Below are 26,258 nucleotides of genomic sequence, written 5' to 3' on the forward strand. Positions count from 1 at the left end.
AGGATCTTCATTTAATGATGGTATGCTGAGGGATAGGAGTTTAAATAGAAAATAATTATTTTGACAACCTAAAATAACTCTTTAGGGAGAATGGAGAAATCCTGGCCCACTAAAGCCTGTAGAAAATTACAGTTGATTTCAGTGAACTCAGAATTTCAGTCAAGATGCTTCAAAATTTTAAAGGTTGTATTAATTGAAATTAATTTAGTTCTTAGTACAAACATGAGAAGAGGGCAACTTAGTTTAAAAAGCTAGTATGGAGCCATACTGTTAAAAAAAGTGAGGATAATAGATTTCATGACTACTTTGAATTAATACAGTTTTGCCTTTAAAAGTTTTGAATTCTCTCGACTCTGTATCGAGATTACACACTCTTGAAATAAAGCATTGCTCTTAGATACACATTTGGCTGGCTGTGAGTGTATCCTGAGAGGTATTCTGTCTGTCTGCAGAGGAGTCATCTTTGGCTTTACAGCATACACTTGTGTTCTTCAGTCAAGTTCTGTTGAGATGCTGTTTGTTAAAGATCAGTAAACATCACCTAAGTTAGCAATGAGTGATAGCAAATTTCTGACCTTTAGCCTAATGACACCATTTTTTGCTTCCCCTTGAAAAGCCTGTCACATGTAAATGTTTGACCCCATTCTCAGTTCTCCCTAGAAGGTGTCAAATTTAAAAGGCTAGTAACCACTTCTTCCTCAACTTCCTGTTTTACTGATGTCGTGGTTTAACCCTGGCCAGCAGCTAAGCCCCACACAGCTGCTTGCTTGCTCACTCCCCCCTGCTGGGATGGGGGAGAGAATCAGAAGAGTAAAAGTGAGCCAACTTGTGGGTTGAGATAATGACAGTTTAATGCATAAGGCGAATGCTGTGCACGCAAGCAAAGCAAAACAAGGAATTCCTTCATCACTTCCCATGGGCAGGCAGGCGTGCAGCCATCCCCAGGACAGCAGGGCTTCATCACGCATAACGGTTACTGGGGAAGACAAACACCATCGCTCTGAAAGTCTCCCCCTTCTTCCCCCAGCTTTGTGCTGACATGATGTCACATGGCATGGAGTATCCCTTCGGTCAGCTGGGGTCAGCTGTCCTGGCTGTGTCCCCTCCCAGCTTCTTGTGCCCCCCCAGCCCCCTCACTGGTGGGGTGGGGTGAGAGGCAGAAAAGGCCTTGGCTCTGTGTCATGCTCGGCAATAACTAAAATATCCCTGTAACAGCCAGCACTGTTTCCAGCACAAATCCAAAAAACAGCCCCATACTAGCTACTGTGAAGAAAATTTATTCCAGCCAAAAGTAGCAAGGCTGACTAAAGTTTAAATGAAGCATATAAAAATCGAGACCTTAGTGTATGAATGGGAGGATCTTTCCCTTGTGTCTGTGATAGCAACAAGTATGTAACAGGTATGTTCTGTACACCTCATCAGGCCGAATAAATGAGAATTTTCCCTTTAGAGGTATATTTTTCTCTTAAACCTAATCTCTAGGTATTTGAAACAGTGTAAAAATTAATAAACTTTTTTTGACGTTATCTCTGTGCTCCTAGTTGGCTGTGTGTACAGATTCCAGGTAAGTTTAGAACCTGCTGCTGTGCTCAGCGTAACAGATGCAAGATCTTTTTTTAATGTATCACACCTTTTCATTAGACCAGTTAATATTTATTTGAAATAATTAGAAACATTTGCCTGCACAGCCCCCTTTCAGGTTTTCAGTATGTTGATGTATTTGTTGTCCTTGCCTTGATTGGAAAGTTTTGGTGAATCTTAAATGTTTTAGCTCTTACAGGTGTCCTGGATTGCCTTGTTTGGACTAAGGCCTTGCTAACTAGCTTTTGGTCACCCTGGCTGTTGCTTTAGTCCTTGGTGGATGTAGAGAAACTGTATTCTGGTGTCTCCCTCCGCTCTTCACTTTTTACCAGCATTCAGATGTGTCCTAGAATCGACTTTGTGTTCAAAACAAACAAACAAACAAACAAAAAAGGCAGGTTGGTTGAAGTACTGATACTACTAAACCAAACCTCACTAATGGTGAATTTCTCAGATTGATTGCAGCAAAATAGATATTTTCCAATTCTTGACTGAGTTACTTTAACAGAATCTTATTAAAGAATTACATGAGACTAAGCGTTTGTTGATGTATTTCTTTTCTTGGATATAGTTAAGAACCATTTAGTATTCAATCTTGGACTCTGTCCTGTGTTCATGAAACATTTTAGTTAATATGCATAGGAAAAGATGTTTCATTTTGAGAATCAAGTATTGCTCAATACATTGTCTTACTGTCTTAAATGGTGATAATATCCTTAAAGAATGTTTTCAAAATATTGAAAGAAATGCAGAAATTAGTTTATTGTGCTAGAGACAGGAAAGAAGGCATGAGCATTTCTCTGCTTAATCAGCCCTGTCATTAAAATAGCTATGTCAGCATCCTTTTGTACTGGCTCCTTGAGTACAGTGCTGAAGTAGAGTGGGACATGCAGGATTTTCTCAGCTTTAGTAGCTGACCTATAAAGCTATTAGTCACAGGTTGTAAAACTGGGACATGGGCAGCCATTCAGATATTCAAATAATCTGTGCACTCAGGCATACGTGCAGAAAGTCTGTTTAGCGGCCACAAGTGACGTACTTTGAAAGGCTGGCATTTTTTCCTTTTATAAAATCACGTGGAACTTGAGAATATCGTTACAGTGGAAGGATACTTAGTAGAGAATAGATTTGAATGGGACCTGAGCAAGCTGTTTGGTGAGGAGTCTGGGGAAAGGAGTATGCTATGGAGGCCTCACTCCCACCCCTCTTTCCAGAGCCAGAGAGAAAAATTAGCTTGCATTCAGGTTCAGTGTGAACTTGAGGAAAGTGGCAGTCTGGAAGTCTTGGAGAGCAAAGTGTAAAACCAAACAGAAATGTAAAAAAAAACCCCAAACAACCCAACAATAACAACAACAAAAAATCCCAAACAAACAGTAAAAACCTTTTACCAGAGATAATTCCTGAAACCTAATGATAGTAGAAGAGACTGTAGGAAACAGAGCCATCCTTACAGGAATGGTTGTGTTACCCTGATAAATTTATTGGGATTCTTCCAGGACATAAGATGGGAAAACGGTATCTGGTGCAACTTTGTCGGACCTATGTGTCCCAGTTTTCAGTGGGTCTGGGACATAACAGGTTAAAGTGGATACTCTCTGTAGTTTAGCTTTGACTTGGGAGCAATGCGACAACTTGCCCTCTTTGATCACTAGTAGAGGGGGGAGCAGAGAACCAACTGTTGGATAATTTTTGCCACTAATTTTTGGTGGTTGCCTTTAAAAAGGAAATTTATTTATAATGAAATTGTTATAGAGCATTATAAGAAGATTCTCTTGTGCTAGAGGTAAATGATGTTCACTCGACTAATAATGCACTGTACTTGAAAAATACTGCTTATTTGTTTTAAGCTTTGCACCTGTAAATGCCCACTTCTGAGGGGTAGCACATCTTATTTGGAATAGATTTGGAGTACATAACCATTAATCTTTTTTTAATGACCACAAACTGGAGACATATGAAATGGCACTGGATAGGGAAATTGCCAATTATTGATAAATCTTTTCCATAGTTAGAGCTGAAGTTTGTATTTTCTTCACTAATACGGACAATGTAGGAGATAAATACCTTTTCAGACTGCTTGTATTGATGAAGTTTTTAAACTTGCCAGAACTTAATGAGGCGTCCCTGCTAGAAAAAATGCCGCATGTGGTAAATACTTGCTGTAAATTATGAATGTTATTTTAAAGAAAAGGGCCCAGCCAAACCTGGCCAAAAATTATGCACTGAGAATGGTTTCAGTATGTGCCAAGGATGCATTCGAGATCAGGTTCCATACAAGTTTCACAAAGGGAAGACCCTGACTTGCTTGAGCTGTGTGGTTGTGAGGCCTTTTCCAGCTGTTTAATCTTCACTAACAGAAAATTAAGCTTCAATTTTTCTGTACTACGTATTTTGGGTTACTCTGTATTAGTTCTTTGAAGCTGATGAGTATCTGGCAAGAAACCTAAAGGGCTGAACCCCAGCACTGTGAACTATTAGAGAATATAATGACTAATAAGAGTTAAATTATTTTCTTACTTGGCTTGTCCAGTAATGCCACTCCATAGAAAATCAACACCAGCTTGGGAGTTTATTCAGATGTAATATCCAGTTGGTACAATGTCTGTCTTTCTGAATCCTCAAGGGGTTTAAAATGCGCTCTTGGTGTCAGTCACAGAGCCAGGAAGGGGGAGTGTGTTGCCACAGCGGCTCTGTTCTCTCACGCTTCAGCTGATGGAGGAACAGAGTTCTGAAGTTTGCTATGTTACACCAGGGAGATTTCCCAGTTCAGCTTTGTTGTCGACAAGAATACTAGATTTTTTTCTTTAAAAGGAAAAGGTCAGTCTGGATAGAGCAGTGATGAATAGAATAATGAGCAGCAGCCCAGCCTCTCCCTCACTGTGTGATGGGCAGTGAGCACTGCAGAATGCCATGAAAACCAAGAGGGCTGCAACTCCTTTGGCCTCTAGGTAAAGAGTCTCCAAAAAAATTTTCTATCTAGTGAAAACAAGTGAACAGATACTGTTAAATGAAGATCCTCTTCTTCAAATAATCAGTAAGTTCCATTCTGGAGTAGATAATTTATGCCTACTACTCAGGCAGGGATTGTGATTAATATGCTGCATTAGCTGCTTGAGCAGATAAAATCTCAAGAGCTAAAGGTCTTGTTTTCGTGCAGGTAGGCTAATAAGAAAATCAAAGGAAGACAGAACCCTGAGAAAGTGATGTAATGCACAGAGAGCAAGTTATACCCTGTCAAAACAATGAATGAAATGTTATCAGACTTCCCTGTAAGTAGGGAGAAAGGCTTATGAATTGGGACACCCCAAGCTCCGCACCTGCAGCATGATGGAAATGGAACTGACCTGTTTTGGCAAAGAGAGTATGGTCATTCTTTTTTCATTCCCTACATAGAGAGCAGTGTGTTTTTGTTTTCAGGATACCATGTGTCTCACAGGCAGCATGGGCCAAACACCACCGTTGACAGCAGGTGGGGTTTTGAGTCTTAGGTTAGTTGCAACAAACAAGAGACTTCGCTTGGTGTTCTCTTTAGTCTGAATCTAATAAACCGAACTCTAGTTAGGTTTGTTGTTTGGGTGTTTTTATCTAGTAGCCCTATAAATTCAGGCTAAATTGTTTTCTATATTTATGCTATTAAATATGATAAAATCTAAAAGGTTTCCCAGGGTCATCTAGTTTAACCTCAACTACTAAGCAAGTCTCTACGCTCTTGTATTTAGCAATCTACGCTCAGTATTCATATGATCTCAACATCTTTTTGCAGATTTAGATCCCAGATGCGTATGTGTCAATGTAGCAATCCATTTCTTTTCTGCTAGTAACCTTCTTCTCACTGGCAATTTCATACTTTCATTTTAAGGTGCATAATAAAGCGTTGGATCATACAGAACACTAAGATGGGTGGTGATAGTAACTGGAACAAATACATGTAATCTAGACATTTCTTCTCCTGCAAATGAAACTAATGTTCTTGTCCACAATAGATTTAATTTTGAAAAGCATATTAATAAGGAATTTATAAAACAGAGGTTGTTTTCTTTCATTAAAATGTTAGTATATCATGCTGCTGTTTTCTGTATGTACATGAGATGTAGATGAGACAGTTCCAGTATTCTAGTGGGCGTTAGTTGTCAAGTAGGGGGTTTGTTAGTTTTTTTTAAGTTTGGTAATCACTTTCCTACTCTTCATTGAAAATAGGATCTTGTTTCTCTATTTTAACTAGCTTGCACTATTTGGCTAAACATATGAGTCATTAGTCATTTCCTTCTTAGTATTTATTAGGTTATCAATTATTTGTTTGGAATTGTTCTGAAACGTGTGATAGAACCTTTGTTTCAATGTATCTTTATGGGGGGGCGGGGTTTATGGTTTGGTTTGAATGGTCAGTTGAATGCCCTTTAAGCTATGTCATCAGCAAATGCTGTGTAGGTTTCTACCATAACTGTGAATATATTAAGTGCTGGACTGCCAGTGTACAACTTGAAACAGAATGTGGAGATTCTCATTTTGATCAAAAAATCCCTGTATCTCCAGATTTGACCCTTTTTCTGTATTATATGAATGCTTTATTTTTAAAGTACTGTATGTAATTATACTGTGAGATATTTTATCTTACCGTGGTTATACAGGTTGTTGAGAAATTGTACAGAAACAAAAAACAGAGTGATGAAGTACAATTTGCATGCATTATTCTCCTTTTTTAGATATTTGGGCAATTGGCTGCATATTTGCTGAACTGTTGACTTCGGAACCTATATTTCACTGTCGTCAGGAGGACATCAAAACAAGTAATCCTTTTCATCATGATCAGCTAGATCGCATTTTCAGCGTAATGGGATTCCCTGCAGGTAATTTATTTTCATTAAAGCATCGGGCATAATGCTACTGAGTTGTTGTTGGGGTTTTTTTTATATATAAAGGAAATGACGTCGTTTGTATAGGTACAAGCTGTCAATCTGATGGATTTGGAAATGCTGTATATAATAATAACTACTGTAGTTATTTCTTCATGTGTATTACTTTAACCTACGCTTTCAGAATTGTAAATGCTTCTCCTTTTCCCTTCTACCAAAGATAAAGATTGGGAAGACATAAGGAAGATGCCAGAATATCCAACTCTTCAGAAAGATTTTAGGAGAACAACGTAAGTGATGATAACGCAACAATAATTCAGTGAATGTGGCAGATAGGCAGTAACTGGCTCCTATCCTCTGACTTCTTGGGGAGAGGATTTTGGAGTGTTTGGGTTCCAACAGTGCGGCAGCTGTCCTGTTTGACTTAGCTGTTTTGCTTGAATGATGTTCTCTTCCTCAGCTGCTTGTTAAAAGCATCAGCTGAGTAGCCTCCTCATTGCTCTAGAAGGGGTCATCGTAAGTGCCATTTAATCTGTGGGAGGCACAGACAAATGAGCTTGCTTAAACCACTTGTATAAGCTGTTCCAGATAATTCATTTTGTGTGAGAAAGAATAGGGAAGCACTTCCCTGGTCTTTTTGACCAGCAGATATATAGAGACAGTAAAGTTGTGGGAAGAATTTTATATATGGAAGGTAACATGTTTGAGGGTCGTGATACAAAGCCTACCTGGGATCTGAGAATTTTCCACTTTTAGTGTTTCCTGGTGCTTTGGCTAAATTAGTCTAGTGGTGGTGGTAGATCAGAGGGTCTAAGTAGCAACACAGACTCAGTTGTAAGGCAGAGGACATGGATTCGGGAGTTTTGGATGCTGTTACCAGCTCTGCTGTGGATTCTTTACGCTGGCTTTAGACAGGATAGGAAGCTTATCTGTGCACAAAGCTTCTTAATTTTGAAAATAGCTATAGATAACCTCTGGATTTGTAGATTAAAGGCAAGGCACAGGTCATATTTATCTGGGACATTTTTGAGCTTGGGAACTGTAAGGGCTATATGGTTTGCTGCAGGTTGGGGTTGGTAAGACAGAACGCTAAATGAAATGCTCTACTAAATTGCAGCTGGAAACAACTTGATAGCTATTGTGCTGTTACAATCTGCTGTATGCTTTCTGTGGCAGAGTTGCTTCAGAAAGGTAGCCTATAAACCTCAGGTTGAGTTTCTTTCTGTCATATGCCCATGTGAACAGCTTATCTATACACTGCAAAAGTTGCATGTTCCATGGAAATAATCTGTACACAGTTGATACTACTCCTGTTAGTGAAAAACACACTGTATATGTGCAACTGCTAGAGAGATATCTGACATGTTTTCTGATAGCAGGGTTTTTTAGAGTTTGCCTATTAAGGGCTGGTAAATGTTCTTGTGATCACTTGGTATGGTTGCATAGTCTTAATGCTTTATTATTTCAGAAATGTCTTTGTTTAACTGTATTTTTCAGATATGCCAATAGTAGCCTCATAAAATACATGGAGAAACACAAAGTCAAGCCTGACAGCAAAGTTTTTCTTTTGGTAGGTACAACTTGAAAAATCACTGATGATAGGAATGAAATGCATTTATTATGGTAATACATATGTCTGTTCTTCTATCTCATTCTAATGAATGCTGATGTTAAAAGAAAGCTATTTATCACTAACTGGACATTTTTGAGATGTGTTTTCTTCATATACCTTCATGCTGAGGGTGTGCTTAAACTGCTTGTATTGAAGATCTGAAGGTCTTACCTAATTAAGATCAGGAAGGTACTTGGTATACCCAGCCTTACCCTTAGTTCTGCTGTACAAATAGGATAGTGAGTATTGTATATCCCTTGATTCTGTGTTGTTTCAGAGAGCTAAAGGGCTCCCAAGAGCTAAAGAGTTTTGTGAAGAAAGGTTAGAGGAAAGGCGAAATTTAATTACTTCCTTTAGTAATTTTTCCCCCCCTCTTTTTCTTCCCTCTGATAACAGTCACCTCTGTTCTGTGGGTGATGCCAAACAGTATCCCTAAACACGTATTTGCTGGTTACCTAGTTGAGTCGTTCATTGTAGGTGAATAAAGGATTGCTCTGTCTAGTATGGCATCGTTTCTGGATGCCTCTGCGATGACACAGTGCTGTCTGAATTTAGGAATGAAGTTCAGAGTGATTTTGCTACTCCTGTGAACAAGGGGTCTCTGTAATGAGGCTCTTAGTGCAGCTTGAGTTCTAGTGGTCTGTTTTCAGTTATGGATTCAGCATAGCAGTCCTCTCTTTAGGTCCTGGCAAACGCTTGCTCTTTGACTTGTTAGTAGCTGCTGGCTGATGACACAAATAGAGGTGGAAACAGGACAGGCTGGTCCCAAGTGGGTGGAAGGGAAGCATTCACATAGGAAGTGTGAGACCTCAAGAAAAAGTAATTAAAATTTCTTAAACTCAGCTTACTGGGCAGACATCGGAGTCATCTGGAGGAAGAATCTAACTGAAAAGATGACAATTGTAGTAGAGACATTGTTAGTTAGCACCTGAATTTCCCTGTTTTTCTACTAAAGGTGGGGCCCACCAGAAAGCGTGGTGGAATGGCAAAGCAGCACATGGGTTGCTGTCAGTTATGTGGCTAATTCATCAAGGCTATGAACACTTAGGTTGAGAGTCATCTTAGGAGGGTAGGCTACTTTTCAGGGGGGAAATATTAAGCAGATCTCTAAAGAACACAAAACTAACCATATTTTGCCACTCCTATGGCATATTATATATGGGGGTTTATATATATAAACAAAGAAGCTTGTCATGATAGAGTGAGACAAGGTTATTAAAAGGTAACCATACAAATAGATTGGTGTCTGCCTACGTATTCCCCTATGATTTCCAGAAGTCAAAGGGCTCTTTCTGAACATCATGAAGACTTAGCAAGTTGAGTTCTCTTAGTCAAATCTTTCTCACTGTTCATAATCAGGGATGAATAAGGACAGCTTAGTCATCAGCCACAGAGATGGAGGCTGGTCTCAAACAGATCAGTCTCCCAGAACTCTGGATAACAATGCCCAGGAACATGGACAACCTTCTTGATACCTCATTGCTGCACTGAGGAGGTCCATGTACCTAAATTGCCACAGCCATGCTACAGCAAAGAGGTTCGATACCTGCCTGCCTTGTCTTATGAAAGATCCTGAAAAACAGCAGATCTTGAAGGAATGGTGTGCATTGCTCTCCCAAATCAAGAGATTAGAGATGTGTTTGCTAATGAGCTTGGAGATACATGTATTCTGAAGGAGACTCCCTAAAACTCCTTGTTCATATCCAAAGTAGTTATGTTTTATTTTTTGAGGTAACATCTGTCTTGCAAGGTGACCTCTGAAGACATCTACTTTGTAACCTTCATTGGTCAAGAATTTGTGCTGAGTACAGAAAGTGTGGCGGATAGGGAAAATATGGCACCAAGTAGACCGGTGCAAGATAGCAAGTGACTTGTGACAGAGGATAATATTGTGCCACTCTGCTGATTGACATTGCGTGATAATGTCTACATGAAGGGCAGAATGGTTTTCATCCAGGAAAAGGCTTCTGTTCTTGCTGTCCTGGAAAGGTTACAAGAATAGTATTTATAGCTGTTGTGTCAGGCCCGTAGAGCCTGAGAGCAAGCAATCTCGAGAGCTGCTGAGAAGTATGAGACTGGTGATGAAGTCCAGTCTCACAGGCTTTCTAGTTTCTGTTAGCAGCTGCTGCCCTGAAGGCAAATTGTGCCCAGGCATTTTTTATTCACTTTCCTAGAAGCATCAGAAGCTACAGAAAACTAGACTTTGTCAACAAAAGTTGTTTTAGAGTAGTATCAGTGATAGGCAGGATATCTCGTTTGGAGTCATGTCTGTGGTATCACCTGGAATGGGCAAACTGATGATGTCCTCAGCAGTGGAGTGGGATTACTGAGGGAATGAGCAGATCATTAAAAAGTCCAAGGTATCTTTAGATCTGCTGCAGTTCATTAGCTCTATCTTTGAATGACAAAGAATACAGGTCATGTTCGGAGGCAGTTTGTGATGACAGTGCTGTATGGCAGGAAGCTGGAGGAGCTTTCTTTTGAGCAGTACTGCAGCAACCAGTTCAGAGGAAGGAGGCCAGCGGGCAGAGCCTGATGTCCTGTACTCTTCTGTCAATGACGTCATCTGGTGCTGAAGACCAGGAGTGGCTTTATACAGAACATTAGTGTTTGTCCCTGTCCACTGTAGAGGAACTGGGGGGAAGAAATTTGCATCACCTGAAATGGTGTCACAAGCCACTAAAACTGACAAAAATTTTGCATGTAGGAGAAATGGTGACATGAAATAAAGATACTGAATACCAAAACCGTTGTCTATATTTATTGTAGCGTGTGAGGCCACTGTGTAGAGAGCCAACAGCACGTTAGAAGTTGAATTTCTTAAGGTATGCAGGAAACGTAGGGTTAAGGGTTATCTGATAACACAAAACATGGTTAAATTAGTGTGCCATGCAAACTTTCCAGGTGTGTGCAATGCAGGACCATCTTGAGGTGTATTTCTGGACAAGCGGCAGGAATCTGTTCAGGAGCTGGTTACAAATGAACTGATAGATAGAGAGACAGCCCAAATGGCCCTTTGTTGTGTTGTCAGTCTGTTGAGGTCCACAGCCCATAAAGTATTGGAGTAAGGAGAGATGGGAAGGAAGTGGCAGGAGTACAGACAATTTTATGAGACCTCATCTACAAGGTAGGGTTAACTACAACTATTGAGAAAGGAAATACAAGGAATCATCTTTCTTGATGAGGATGAGTGCTTTTCCTGAGGCTTTTTACAGTACCCCATATATATAGAATATAGAGTTGTATATCAGATTTTTTATTTATTGGAAAAAAAAGCCCCAAACACCCACACCAAAATCATACTCTTTTGTTGACTATCCAGGGAATATTTGTTGGAGGCCTGGAAGCTAGTGTTTGAACTAAGATGCCCTTTGTAGAAGAAATTTTATTTTCACTGTTGAATTAAGAGAGGATTTTGTGAGAGCAGGATACTGTATGATGTAATTTGAGCACCCAAATTTCTTACTGTGAGTTTATCAGAATGTGATAAATAACTATTTAAAATGTATGTTATGCCTATAATTCCTGTTTTATACTACTAATGTATTGTAATCCTCTTTTATAGCCTGCTGCAGTCAACAGCATTTTAGCTAATAAATTTATTATTGCTTTCCTCCTGGCAAGGAAGAAAGGTTACTAGGAAGGGTCTTCTCCTCCTCTTTCTCATTTCAATACCAATTAGAGTGGGATTGGGAGTTGCATGAGCGGCTGAGTGCTCTGGCTCTGGAATGCCGCCAGTGTGAGAAATGAAGATTTATTGTTTCCCTCCCTAAAGCGATATGGAGAGTCCTGGTCGTGTTCAGTCTCTTCTGACACCTTTTTCCTGTTGTGTCAGCAGTACAGAACAGTATAAAAGCTATACATGTGCCACAACAAAACACCATTATTTAGAAATGATGCTTTATGAACCTTAATAGCTGGATTTAGTGTTGCTTTAGCACAGTGGTCCAGCCTTAGCAGTTAATATTGCCTGATACACTTTAATGTATTTCTTACATGAGAAGTGCTTCACAGCCATAGTGCTTTGATGGATGTGCATTCTAGTTCTTGGGAACTTCACTGAACAAGCAATGCTAACTTAGGCTTGTCTGGGCAAGGCACAAATAATTTAACAGTCCACAATCCAAGATATTTAACTCATAGTTGGAAAAATGATAGTTTGATAAGCTTTTTGTTATTCTTAATGTTATGCTTTGCAGCTTCAGAAGCTTCTCACTATGGACCCTACAAAGCGAATTACCTCAGAGCAGGCTTTGCAGGACCCCTACTTTCAAGAGGATCCTCTGCCTACATCAGAGTATGTATTCCCTCTTCCGCACTCTTCAGGGGTATCTTCCTTCTGCTAAGTGCTAATCCCTGAAATGAGAGGACAGCTGAAAAATTCACAGCTTTCTGCCTGTATCCATAAGAAGTAGTGGCTCAGGCACGCTCAGCAGAAATTATTAACGTAGTACTGAAATGTCTGTATCTACTGGTGCCAGAACTGAGTGGTCGTGGACAATAACCCAGCACCACACTAGTGCTGTAATTCTGAACGTACTACCAAAGCTAGTGTGATAATATTATTGCAGTATGTGGATAATCAATCTGTGCCCTGTTCTGTTCTGCCTTACACAGCCTCACAGAGCTCTGTTCTCCATTGCCTGGCTTCATTGTGCCTCTTCCTAGGACTAGGACACTTCTCTGGCCTACAGCCCCTTCCTGTGCCTTCTTGCACAGAGCAACAGTATGAGGAGAGATCCATGACTGCCTAAAATCCCACAGGTCCCTTGTTCAGAAGGCTTGAGAGTACAGATTTTATATATATATAAATTATTGTAATGAAAAAATCAAATACTCAGTTCCTAATGGCAGACTTTCCTCTTCCAGTTTCTGATCCCAGTTTCCAGAAGCATGGTCGTTCGTAGCACTATGATTTGTGGGAGCTGGATGCAGAGACACTTCCACCTTTGCTTTCACTGCTTCCTCAGCTAGCAGGCAACACTAAAAGGAGGGAACAGCCACTGGAGTGCGAAAGAGTCTAGTTGAGACTAGTTGGGGTTTTTTTGTTTCTTTTTCTGTTTGGATAGGCCAAACATTACATAGTAGCTAGGTTAGGAACTGTTTACACACTTTAAAAAAAATCACATCACATTGATTGTATTCTGAATGCTGACACAGAAATCTGAAGAAATGGATACTGGTCAAGATCTACCAGTAATCTTCTATTTAGTGTTTATCTGATACTATCCTGTGTATACCTGTAGCTCCCCACGGATTACAGGATAACATTATGGTAAAGTCTCTGCCATAAACGTTAAGGAATGTTCCAGGTCCCATTAACCAGCTGAATTTGAAAGCTATCTTTTTTTCTCTAAACAAGACCTGAGAAGCTAATTGAAAGTAACTGCAGTTGTGATTGGCAAATACGTTGAAGGCTGCTGTAAGCCAACATGGGCTCATAAGACTTTAATACTCTTCGGATCAGGCCCTTTATTCAGTGAGCCACGCATGTTCCAACTAGGCGTTGTGGAACCTCTGACACTGTATTTGTTCATTTTGCCATCTGGATCAACAAGTGGTCGTTCTGGCATTTGGGCATGTTCAACCACGCCATGATTTCTAAATAATGACCTCGTGCCAACAGCAAAGAGGTCTGATGTGATCAGCACCTAGCTGCTGGTATCTGCTGCTGTCTTGGGTGCTCACACTGACACTCACTTATGGAAACGGGGGTCATGAAATACAAGAAATTAAATTGTGTTATATTCCCTTGTTTTTAATATAGCATTAAGTAACTGTATGTCATATGTACATATCTGTGGACTGTTTACTGTGTTTCAGTGTATTTGCTGGCTGTCAGATTCCATATCCTAAAAGAGAATTCCTCAATGAAGATGAACCTGAAGAGAAAGGGGATAAGGTATAACAAACACGTTTTTCTTTCTTTCTTTTAAGTATGCAGTAAGATAGAGTCATGGTGCTACCAAATGAAAACTAATGAAAGGTGAAGAGTTAACTGAAAACATGTTTTCCGGCAACGCTCTCTTAAAACTGCTTCCCAGACAGGTTAGAAGTATCAGATGACTTTGGGGTCTCTCAGGTGGTATCACCAGCAGTTTGCCCTAACCTGTGGGCAATGAGCTGGATGGATTGTTTAGCTTGCTTTCAGCTGCCATCATTCCAAGGGGACCTTGCTACCTCCTCCTGCACCGCATGATGAAAACACATTATGACCACGTGAAAGGAGTGGCATTTCTATTGTGTGGCTGGCATACACCCAGCCATTTGAAAGCAGACGGCTGTCAGGGTCTCAAATAAATAGTGGCAGCTTACTTCTGGCACTACATCAGAACATTTCATCCATCTGCACACAATTTCCTGATCATGTTTTAAGGGCACTCAGAAAAAGGAGTAATAAGGAGCATGAACTTTTCTGGTAGTGACAATCTGCTCTGAGTACGCTCTTTCCCATAGCCCCATACACATGGGCAAGAACTTGTTTGTGTGCACAGTAAGTTTTGGTGTGTTTGTAACATAATCTGACCTGCTTTGTGTGTGTAGCTTAACTTTGCTGTGTGACCACAGTGATTGTCCCATCACGGTGTGAAGTCTGGACAATGGCGCTATAGTGTATGAAACAGCTTGTTATTTTTGCTTGGAAGTGTACAGTGAGACACCAACAGTAATGTATAGCTAGCAAAATGTGAAGAAAACAGATTTTCTGTATAACACGAGAAGCTAGCTGAGTTTAAAAGTATGCCTATCACGACACATTTCAGACCACAAATTTTGGTTTCAGAACAGATACTGTTGATTATTCTGTGCTGAGAACAAGTGGAAACATCCTGGACTTTTGCGTCCAGATATTTTTATCAAAAAGAGGAAACAGACACCTAAGCAAAAATACAATTGAAGTCCTGGTACTGATTTGGTTGTAATTTAGTTACTAGCATTGCTTCAGCTCTCACAGCTTCAAAAACAAGAACAAACCTTATGAATTAAAATGACTTTGGCTTTTGTTAAGTCAGTGCATTTAAAAGTAAATATCTGTCTTTTTCCTGGGAGTGTTGGGGGGGAAACACTGGCATGTTTATATTCAAAATAGCCATTATTTAAATAGTCTTTGAGGTTGTTGGGGACAGTCACGTATTTATGCACGCTCCAAATTATTCTTTTTTTTTTTTTAGCCCATTTAGGTAACATAAGTCACACATTACTCATTGAATGTGTTCCCACAGTGTAGGAAATGTGAAGGTAAAGCACGTCTCTGAAATTTGGATCTGTGCCATGTTTTGTTTCTTTATGATGTTGTTGCAAGTGAAAGGATTTTTTTTTAAAAAAAGTGTTAGTTTCTGGTTTGTTTATAAAACCGTATATATCTGTATAGTCCTTTGGAAACCCAGAGGAGTTCTCAGTGTTTGTTTATTTGGATCTTGCATCTGAGTTGAATAACCTCTAACATAAGCATCCGTTCTTTGAAATTGTTAGTTGTTAGTCAGCAAAGCTAAAATGAGCATTTGTAAAACAAAATAAGAAGATTCTTTTCTCCTTCAGATTTTGTTAGGCAAGTTTCTGCTGGGGATTCATTTCTAGGTAGTACTGGAATTTAATTTTGGTAATTTGTGCCTGAGAGATGACACATGATAATATGTTCCTAACTGTAGACCTTCAACAAGTTTATTCATTTAGGAATCACCATGAACTAGACCTGAGGACAATTTTTTGCTGATGTAAGCTGGTTCTGTGCACTAAGGTGGTACAGCTAGACCCCAGCCACAGTCTGACAGGGGGGATCTCAGTCTCTGCCCAGGCAGTAGCAGTAGTAGCTGCACAGAAGAGCAAGTTCAGAGTAATCAGGTACATTTTGTGCTAATATCCAAAGTGTGAAACACGGGACCTAGGATAAACTGTTGTCTTTATTTGTGAGATTTCCTGCAAGATTTGTTTACACATAACAAAATTTCAGGTTTTCAGCTCTCACAGTAGCAACCACTTCATTGCATCCAAACACCTCTGTAAAAACACAAATTTCAGAATTCTAGCACAAATACCGCCTTAGTTATTGGTGTTTGTTTTCATAAGTGAAGCTCAAACCATTACGAAAAGATAAATTGCTTCTTAACAATTCGTTTTTACAAGCTAGTAACTTCTAAAATTTTTGAAGTTTAAATCTCCTGGGAAAGAGAATCTGACTGAGATGGGATTTGAGGACTACAAGCAGGAGGATACATCGTTGGTTTTGCTAAATGTGAAATGGAAATGCAAGCCACTTCTAAGTCCTTGAAGATGCAACACTTCTTTGTAATCTTAAATGAAGACATCATTGCAGATTTCCTCTGACTTTATCTTAGGAGGCCGTTGTGATGAATAGCATAGATACAGATCTTTCATGTCATTTATCTGAGGTAACTAAATGCCTTTTAGTGATTGGGGGCATCAAGAATTTTCTGCTAGCGGCAACTGGTTGTCATGATTTCTGAGAAACTATTAAAATGTTTTTTATAAAAGGCTACCATACTAAAGCTTTGATAATTATATAAGCAGATATTCTAGAAAAAAAAGACTATCCTGAAATGTTCCCTACAGTATACTGGGGGAGAGGGTAGTAAGGTTTTTTAATTCAAGCCATGACAATTGTAGTTTGGTTTTTTTCATGATGAACAAGGGACATACCTCAGATTTAGAGTGAAATCACTTTTCTTTGCAATTCTTTTATGTGCTTTAGTGCTCTGATGGAGGAGCCATCCCTGGTACTCAAAAGCAGACAAATGAGTGGGCTTTCCATGTGGTTCTCTTAACTAGAGAGGGCAGAGCTGCACTCTGCTGTTTTCTAACGTTCCTTCCAGTTCCCTCATACTCTCTTTAGTCTGTAGCCCGCTGAAGCCATAAGAGTACAATGTCTTTTGCTCTCGTGTTCTCCTTAATTTTTTTCTTCCTTTTGTGGCACTTCTCTCTCTTTGTCTCTCTTCCTGCTGCGTCCCAGTGTCATCTTAATTGTTTGGCTTCTCTTCCTGTGCTGGTTTTCTCCTTCCCTTGCCAGATTCTTCCTTCAGCTGTTCGCTCCTCTTTTGTCTTCAACTGTTTGTCTCTGGTCAATTTCCACTTTTCTGCTATTTCAGTAAGATTTTCTGACCCTATACATAGCACACCGTGCTGGCCCATATTCCCAGTATACTGGTCTTTACAAGGTACTTAAAAGCACAGGAGAGCAAAACAGTAATGAAACCTGTTCCTGGTTCTGCCACAGAATTTCCTCACAACCTGGAAGAAATTACATCATTTCTCTGGTCTTAATTTGCTTACTTTTCTGGTAGTAATGCTGCCAGCCTCCTTCAGGTTACTGTAATGTCACTTGTGAAAGTTTGAAAAGTGGGTTTGATTCTGAGTGAACAAGGTTGTTGAAGCACTTAAAATAATTTACTGTGGTTAACGTCTGCTGCTGAGCACTAGTGAAATTCTGGAGGGTTTGATTCAGTTCATCTGGTGATTACTGTTTTATAAACGGTTCCTTCCATAGCCCTCTTGGAGCGCTTGGCTAGCTGTAGGAGGCACTAGACTGTCCTTCCAGCTTTAGTCTAGCTTGCTTTGTTAAAAAAGCAAAACGACCACAAATGAGATACCCCCACAAAGCATGCAGGCGTGTACTGAGGACACATTTCTCCTGACACACAGCTTTGCTGTGTTTTCCCATCAAGCTGGTGGGCCTGCCCCCTTCTCCACAGGCACCACGGTGCCGGGGCTGACAGCTCCACAAAGCTCACAAACTAGTTCAGAGCAAGTGACCGTGTTGTGTTGCTTCTTCCCCTAGAATCAACAGCAGCAGAACCAACATCAGCAGCAAACAGCACCTCAGCAGCAGCCACAGGCAGCGCCGCCGCAGCCACAGCCGCAGCAGCAGAACAGCGCCCAGACCAACGGGACAGCCGGGGGTGCTGGCGCGGGAGGAGGGGGCGCGGGCGCAGGGCTCCAGCACAGCCAGGACTCCAGCCTCAACCAGGTGCCTCCAAACAAGAAACCACGCATAGGGCCTTCAGGCGCTAACTCAGGCGGGCCTGTCATGCCTTCAGATTATCAGGTATCTCTTGAGTTTTTGCTGCTTCTGATACGCTAGGGCCAAAATATCATTTCCCCCCTTCCCCGCTGCAAGAGCAGATCATGTTTTAATGAATTTCTCATGTAACCTGAGCAGGCATGCTATGGTATATTAGATAAAAATGTGGGGTTAAAGGTTTAAACTAAAAAAGTTTTATTCTGTGATTAGTAGTTTTCAGCAGAGTACCGGTACCTGTTGTATCTGCTGCACCCTGTGAAGTGTTGAGGACTAGTACACTCCAGGAAAGCACATAAATATATGCTTAACTGTGTGTTTGAGAGTAATCTTACTGAAGCCAGTGGAACTATTTCATGCATGTAAATGCTCCATTAGATCAGTTTCAGGATACTTGGCTCTTGACAGTATTAAATCCCATGTGAGAAGCAGAAGTTAGAACAGGCACTCTCATTTGGTTCCTGCTTCATTTTACCCCATGTCATCACATGCACGGAGTGATTCTGTAGTTTATTCTAGTATCTTGCTAAGTCTACTTCTAATGTTAAAGAACAAATGCACGTTAGCACAGGAATGATACTTCAGTTCCATCGGTATGATTCATGCTGAAGTAGGGCACAGAGAGACGCATTGTGTTGTGACCGGAGTTGAATAGATTTCATGTTTTCCAGTACAGTAGCATTCATAAGTAAAAGCAGTATCACTGAATTATTTTTGGATTTGCATACTTGTTTTGCTTACTAGAATTACATTTTCCACTGAAAAACGTGGCTTACACTAAATATAGAAAGCATTGAATTTACCAGGATCTTCAGTACTTGTGAGCTTATACTTGCTGGGACAGTAATAAGTTGAAAGCAGAATAAAAAAAAGGTATCTATTAAAGGTAGATTTTAAAAGATGTTAGAGATTCTGTGTGCTGCTAGCATTTGAGAGGCTCCCACCTTAGCAAATGGTCATTTCAGGCTGCTTTAAACTTAAATTAACTAACTTTTTAAAAACCCAGCTCTGGAGTTGCCTTGACTTATCCCTCCAGACCTTCTCCATAGACAATTGATTTCTCAGTGCCAGACATTTTTCTCCCGTTTCTGTTTTACTCTTAATTACAAATGATCATGAAGGCATTGAGGGCAATTTAAGGGTAAAGACAACTAGGTTTCTTTTTTGAAAAGTTCCAGACAGGCTTGAGGCCTGGACAGATCACTGTAGCTGTCTTGACTACACAGTATTTATGGCTGCCCTGTTTTGGTCTGTATTTTGAGGACTGGTGTGCTGCATTTGATGATATCCACTATAGAATCCATATACAACTCTCCAAATTGTTGGCAAAATTCCTCCTTACAAGTCGCTAGCAGTTTAAATATAAGTTTTTTTCACATTGTTAGATTATTATTTTTTTTTCCGCCCCCTATGGCTCTTTCCTTCTAAATTTTAACAGCACAGGCATCAAAGCGATGATCTGTTTCCCTTATGTCACTCACTAAGTTGTATGGTCTGATTATCCGTTTTTACACTTGCCTTTGGCTATCTGCCCTTAAATTCTAGCTGACTGTCTTCTGTTCCAGAAAGGAATGTCTGCAATTTGTCCAAGTCTGACTTCATTAAAAACAAATTCTCTTCTGTGGAACAAAAATAAGCATGGGCAAGTTAATGCATTCTTGTAGTCTTATGGCATTAATTTTAATCCATTATATCTTATTCAGAAGTAAAAGGAAGATTCCCTTTGCTTTGAGTTTCATTTAGCTTGTGATCTAAAGTCTCAGTTGAAATTTTTTTACAGTTCACCAACCTCAACATACATTGCTTCCACAAATGTCAGCCTGAATTCCTTGTTGAATTTTACTGAGCATTCCTTAAGTGACCTTGGGTGTTTGGCTTAGCATGGTGAGCTGATGGTTTTCATCCAGAACAAGTTCCTGTAAAGTCATGGTATTTATCACAATTCTTGTTCTTTTCTGTTAGAAGTTGCAAAAACTTGCAGAATTTTGAGACAAATTCCAGGTTTCAGATGCTCTGTTAACAATCTAACCATGCAGGCCAAGCATAATCTGGTTACATACCGTAACAGCATACGTACCGCTGGGAGACATCTCTTCCAAAGCCAGCGTGCTGAGCTGTTATCTTCCAAACTGACCCTCACAAACAGGTGAAGTTACTACGTGCAACTATTAGTTATATTGTTATTATACTGATACACAGAGGTCTGCAAGACTGGATCGCTATCTCTCTCTCTCTCTTCAGCCTCACTCTGCTTCACCTTGAAAACAACTTCCATATTCCTACTTTAGACAGAACACAGAAAAAGTAATGGGATAGTTTTAGGGTTTAGTGTTACACAATTTATTTAAAATTGTAAAGCTATGTACAGAAAGAAAGGGCAGAAGTGTTTTATGCTGCCTGAACTTTAGGTTCCTGCTCTTCACCATACCAGTGAAAAGCTGTCAGGAGGTTTTCATAGCTCTCCTGGTTGGGATCCAGTGGCTAGATGAGACCCCTGACTGGGGTATTGCCTCCGCTGAGCAGGTTCTTCATCTGCGGAGGATGTGGTATTCTTACAGACCCACTGTCTCCACGTGATTTCCATTCAGAACTCAAACTTCTTCAGAGTCTTTCTGTACTCATAATCCTGATATTTAATCAGGATGTAGGTTCTTAACACTTTTCCTAGATGATTGCTGTTGGCCACAGTCTTGCTGATGACCCTTTGACGCAGCCAAGTAGAACCATCAACTAGACAGTGAACAGAACTCTATTGAATGGCTGCCTGACCCTGCATTTAACTTGACTGGAAACAAACTGTTTGCTGACTGCAAATAGTTTTGGGGTGGTTTTTTTGTAGACTTTCCTTTCTTGTGGGCTGGGGTGGGGTTTACCTTGCTAGAGAGTCTCCTGTCTGTTGAGCAGTACTTTTCATGCAAAATGATTTTGCAGCTTGCATTATTATGCAGCTTTACATTATTGCAGCTCATTGTTAATTCTGGACAGGGAATGGATATGGTAATAAAAGGGCAAATTCAGCCGGATGGAGGTCACAAGTGATCTGTGAATTTGGCTTGCTGAGCTAACATCCCAGACACTGGAGGGGGAAAGAAAACATTCGGGAAAAGGTGTTAGGTTATTGCGCGCACACACATGCCCATCTTTAAGCAATTGTCCAGTAGTAAGGCAGCAGGTTGAAAGGCTTACCTGAAATTAAATTATTTTATCCTACTGGACATTTTTTCATTTAGATAAATCGAGTAACTCTTAGGTTTTGGTTGGTTTTTTTCTCAGGAACAGAATAATTTGTTTCTCTGTAACGTAGTATTATCTATCTCAAAAAGGGTTTGTGGCCTCAGCCGTTTGGTTTTGCATTAATAGCACCTAGAATAATGATAGCCATAAGTTTAAAGAAACAGTTGAATTTGAAATGGAATTGCTCTTTCTTGTTATTTTCCTTCAAAAAGTGGGTGTGTAAATGCTGTATTTCTAGGTGTCTGCCAGTGACCTTGTGTATTTTGTGTGCTGTGGTAAGTGATTGCATATCAGGTTGATTACTTGGTTTATGGGAGCTTAAACAGTAACACTGTCAGCTTCTCCAGCAGTCAGATTTTAATGAGCTTCAGAGAGATTCGAAGTTTCCTGAGCTGCATAGTACTGACAGGCTGGTTTTCATTCCTCTGATCCCGCTCTCTTTTCCTGCAGCACTCCAGCTCACGCCTGAGTTACCAAAGCAACATTCAGGGATCTTCTCAGTCCCAGAGTACAATGGGCTATTCCACGTCATCTCAGCAGAGCTCCCAGTATCACCAATCTCATCAGTCTCACAGGTACTGAGAGGGCTAACAGGCTGCACTCGGAAAGGAACACACTAAAAGCCAGAAGACTCCAGCAATATGAAGTTCATAATGATGAGAACCAAAAATACAAACTGTGATGCAGAATCAAAGTTCATGATGACAAAAGGAAAACTTCACTCACTGAAGACTTTCCCCTCCTCCCCCGCCCCCCATCCCTTTATCGCCATAAAGGAGATTCTCGTGAAGTTTTCCTTCCTCCCTGCCCTTGCATGTGCTCCATTGTGGTTACTCTAATGACCCTTCTGATCTGAACCCAGCACTTAACTTCTTTAACCTTTGGAATTTTGAAGGATTCCTGGTGCACCTTCCTTATGCTGTAGTGATTGCCATAAATCTGTCTTTTCAATCTCTTTGATGGGATTTTAAAGTTTTAAAATCTTGAACTCCCAGGCTTTCAAGCTTGTATATAGTTAGTTTTATACTAGGCAAACCAGTTTAGCTATACAGGTATATTGCACCTTTTTAAAGCACTATGTTATTTTCACAGGATATTACTGTTTTGCTCATGGATGTCAAGAACAGCAAAATTTTACTGTTCCAGAGTATTTTACTATTCTGTTTTTATTAGTCTAGTTTTCAGGCGAGCTCTTAAAAATAAAAAATTTAAAAAAGAAAGAAAATTTAAAAAAGAAAAAGGAAAAAAAGAAAAAAACCCACCCAAGTCTCTGCAGCAACAAATATGCTTCATGCTACTGGACTGAATGCCAAACAGAAGATTGCTGATATTTCTTAACTCATTCACATTGAATTCTTGAAATCACAGTGATCATGCTCTGACTAGTTTTAAATTAAGCATTATTTTAAATGAAACCAGGACAGTCACATAAAAAAAGAGATGGTTTCAGGATCTGCTGGAACAGAAGAATGGAATGTCTTCCCAGGCTGGACACCAAAATAGTCAGGAAAATGTATTTACTGCCCTCGAGTCTCAGTAGGATTGTGGATGATGGGCTTGTTTTTCTGTTAAGCAGCTGATTAATGTATGTGAGAGTTCTATAAATTTAGCTTTCTTTCACATTCCTGAGTCAGTTTTCTAAATATAAAGGTGACAGAAGTACTACGACTTGCGAAAACAAATGCATTTAATCATTTTTTTATGTTAGAATTAATAATTAAGAGAAATTATTGTGCAGTTTGAAAAGCATGTTGAAGACTTTTCCTTTTTCATGTTTATAATACATATTCTGTGTCCCTCACATTGCTGTGATTAACCCAGATTAGTTACACCAGATGGGCTTGATTGCACTGAAATGTTTCTTTTTCCCTAGAGCAAACATGTTTTGATTGTGCCTAAGGACTGTAAGTGGATGGGTAGCTGGCAGAAAATCCCCAGTAATTAAGCAAGAGTTCAGAAGCATAATCAGAGGATTATTGTCCAACTTCTGCAACCACAGTTATTCAGAGAGACACAACATGTAATTTGGGACAGCTTCGTTTTTCCTTCAGCCTTCAGAAATAAGGCTGGCTCTTGTTGCAGAAAACCTGGAAAAATGCATTTAGAAAACTATTAGCAATGTAACATCAGTGAGCTTCTACAACTGGTGTCCAGAGAAGAGGTGAAGTGAGAAGAGTTTATATGTAAGTGGCTAATGTTACAGGCTTTTAAACTGCAGCGTGTTCTCTTTTGTCCTGTGTCTGTACAGAAAGATTGTATATACCTGTACACATTCATCCTGAAGTTGTGATCAGACCTAGCAAGGCGAGTAAATCTGTTTGCTCTGAGGAGAATGCTTTTCATCACAGCTAGACACATAGGTCTTTCTACTGGATTTGATCTCCCAATCACCTTTAGTGTCCCCTTAGTCCTCAAACATTTGTTTTCATACCTTTGGGGAGCAGTTGGCTTGCTTTGGCCATATCTACCATCATGTGGGTTTGACAACACCCATCTTCTCTGGAAAGGCAACTACAACCTGCTTTTGGCATCAAATGGGTGAGAAGGTGGTGAAAATGAAATGAAGCAATCTGAAGGAGAAAATTATTCCTGGGGAAAAATAATCTCCCAAAGGATGCTTTCAACGTGTAACCCTTGAAATGCTAAATATTATGCATACCCTGGTAGCCTCTTTGAAAGAACATATTTTAATTGTTCCTTTATTTTATTTCATTGAGTCTGGGGTTACTTCTTTCCATAATGTCTCACCTCTTACTGGTTAGGATGAGGTACCTTTGAGCTAATGGATATTTGGCCAATGCCGTAAAGTAACATATTCTGTATTTTGGTGACTTGAATGTCACATTTCTGGAAATTAACCTTTGGTAGAGTAATTTTTGTCCCCTCCTGTTCTTGTCACCCTTCTGTTCACTCAAAATCTTTTTGTCTTTTCCATTATAGTTACCTAACGTTTCTTCTCCCTGCTGTGACCTGCAGCTGATCATCAAAATTCATGTAATGTCGGGAGGTGGCAGAAAGACCTATTACCGTATGGTTAATTAAGGTGGACTCTTGTGCCAATAAGGCAAAATCGTGGTGTAGGTTAATCTGTATTTTGAGTATGAAACTTCACAGCAATGTAGGGTGCTTTAATTGAGTGAGCTTCCAGCTTCTAGCGCAACTGCCATGACCTCTCTCTAAGCTGAACTGGTGTTTCTGCCTTGGTTGGGTCTGCTGGATGACCACGCACTGCTCCTCTCTAGCTTTTGTGTGCACAAGAAGCCAAGCTGACTTACTTGGCTGCCTTCAAACTCACAACTGGGAGGAGAGCAAATGAAAGCAAAAGTGTTTGCTGCAAAATGTAGGCTGTGCACACTCTTCTAGTTCCTTCCTGATGGTGAAATAGTTCACCTTTTCTTGGGAGCGTGACGCACGTTGCTGGGGTGGGTGGCAGTCGTAGTGGAAGAAGCCTTGCTTTCCAGGGCTCATCGCGGGAGGTACAAACGCTCTGCTTTCGGAATTGGATCATGCAGTGTGTCGTGGGAAGCCAGGACCATGTCATTTTTATGTTCTTTTTTGCCTGTACAGTTTCATTCGTACTCATAGCTCTGTCTCTGCCCATAACCTTTACACCCTCACCAAAGTGTTTCACACCCCCACCAAGAGAGGCAGGTGACACCGGCAGAGTTCTCCATCCCACCCGCCTGGTGGGAGAGCGGGCCACCGAGTACAGCTTTTCCTATCGTGGCTCAGAGGAAACAAAACACGTGGGGAGTGAATGGGATGAGCAGCCTGGCCCACATCGGTGAAGTTTATGTAGCACAAACTGCACAATGAAGGAAAAATATAGGGGAAGCTGCGAGTCCTGCACTGTATCTGTGACACTGTATCTGGGGAGGGGGAGGGAAGAGCATTCATAGCGGGGGGGTGGTGGGAAGCTAGAAGTGTTGTTCAAATATGTATAATATTTTATATAAACATAATAAGCTTAGTTCCCCTTCATAATCTTCAGGAATGGTACTTTAACATCATTAAGCAAAGAATTGTTTTAGGATTAAATAAATGTATTGTACATAAGGCCATACGTAATCTTCTAAAAATGTCGCCAGACAGGAGCGATGTGTATTACTATATGAAAAAAAAAGTCCTTAATGCACTGTTATCTCCTAAATATTTAGTAGTAAATTAATACTATTTAATTTTTTTAAAAATTTGTCTTGTGTAGACACTAAAAAGTATTACACAAAATCTGGACAGAACATGTCCTTTTTAACAGCAATTTAAAGAACTTTTTATATATGTAAGGTAGTAACTTTTCAAATTGTTCTAGTTGTATTTTCCCATGTTTACTATTTGTGGAAGTGTGCCTGTCTCTATTCAGTTATTTTTTTTCTAATAATTTCATGCACGCATCTTTCATTTTTGTAGTTTTCATTAGAAGTTACTGTGTATGCGCCTCATGCTGCCACAAAACTTTGCCGCTCTAGATCAGTGGTGGCCACATTTGGCAGTGCCTCTGCCAATGGGCTAGCAAAACCACAAAGCAAAATACTTGTTTTTCATTCTAGAGTTGAGAGTTTACTGCTTTTAAGTTGTCCTGATGTCACCCTTGAAATGACTGTTAAAACTAAACTATGAGTTCATTGCATTTATTTTATATTCTTGGTTGTAATGAAATGGAATTGACTTTGCTTCAGTGTGAATTTTTTTAATAAAATAATATACATTTGTAATAATAATAAAAAGTTCAAATCAAATAAGCGTGCTGAAAAGTTTTTGTAAACATTGGCTTTGGGCTACCAAGAGGGAAAACATAGCCCACAAAATTGCAGTTGTAATTATATTCAGGATGTTTATGATATACACCACACAAAACAAAGCTTGCAAAACCTCAGAGTTGAAATTACAGCTTTTAAAATGCCCACGAGGATATTCATGGGTATGTGTCTATCAAAATAGAATGGAGCCT

At 39.9% G+C, this 26,258-nt stretch overlaps 1 protein-coding gene across 2 annotated transcripts in view; it reads left to right on the forward strand.

Annotated features, from left to right (window-relative positions):
• Positions 1-26,049, forward strand: part of CDK19 (cyclin dependent kinase 19) — a 133,394-nt gene extending 107,345 nt beyond the window's left edge. For both annotated transcript variants that reach the window (XM_080388202.1, XM_080388201.1), the window contains 7 exons: positions 6,285-6,428; positions 6,655-6,724; positions 7,932-8,004; positions 12,246-12,343; positions 13,870-13,948; positions 17,837-18,103; positions 21,761-26,049. In XM_080388202.1, coding sequence (XP_080244328.1) covers positions 6,285-6,428; positions 6,655-6,724; positions 7,932-8,004; positions 12,246-12,343; positions 13,870-13,948; positions 17,837-18,103; positions 21,761-21,892 — 863 coding nt within the window. In that variant the 3' untranslated portion in view covers positions 21,893-26,049. The remainder of the gene's footprint in view (positions 1-6,284; positions 6,429-6,654; positions 6,725-7,931; positions 8,005-12,245; positions 12,344-13,869; positions 13,949-17,836; positions 18,104-21,760) is intronic.
• Positions 26,050-26,258: the final 209 nt, after the last annotated feature.

This window comes from Falco punctatus, assembly GCF_963210335.1.
Source record: "Falco punctatus genome assembly, chromosome: 5".
NCBI classification, from domain to species: Eukaryota; Metazoa; Chordata; class Aves; order Falconiformes; family Falconidae; genus Falco; species Falco punctatus.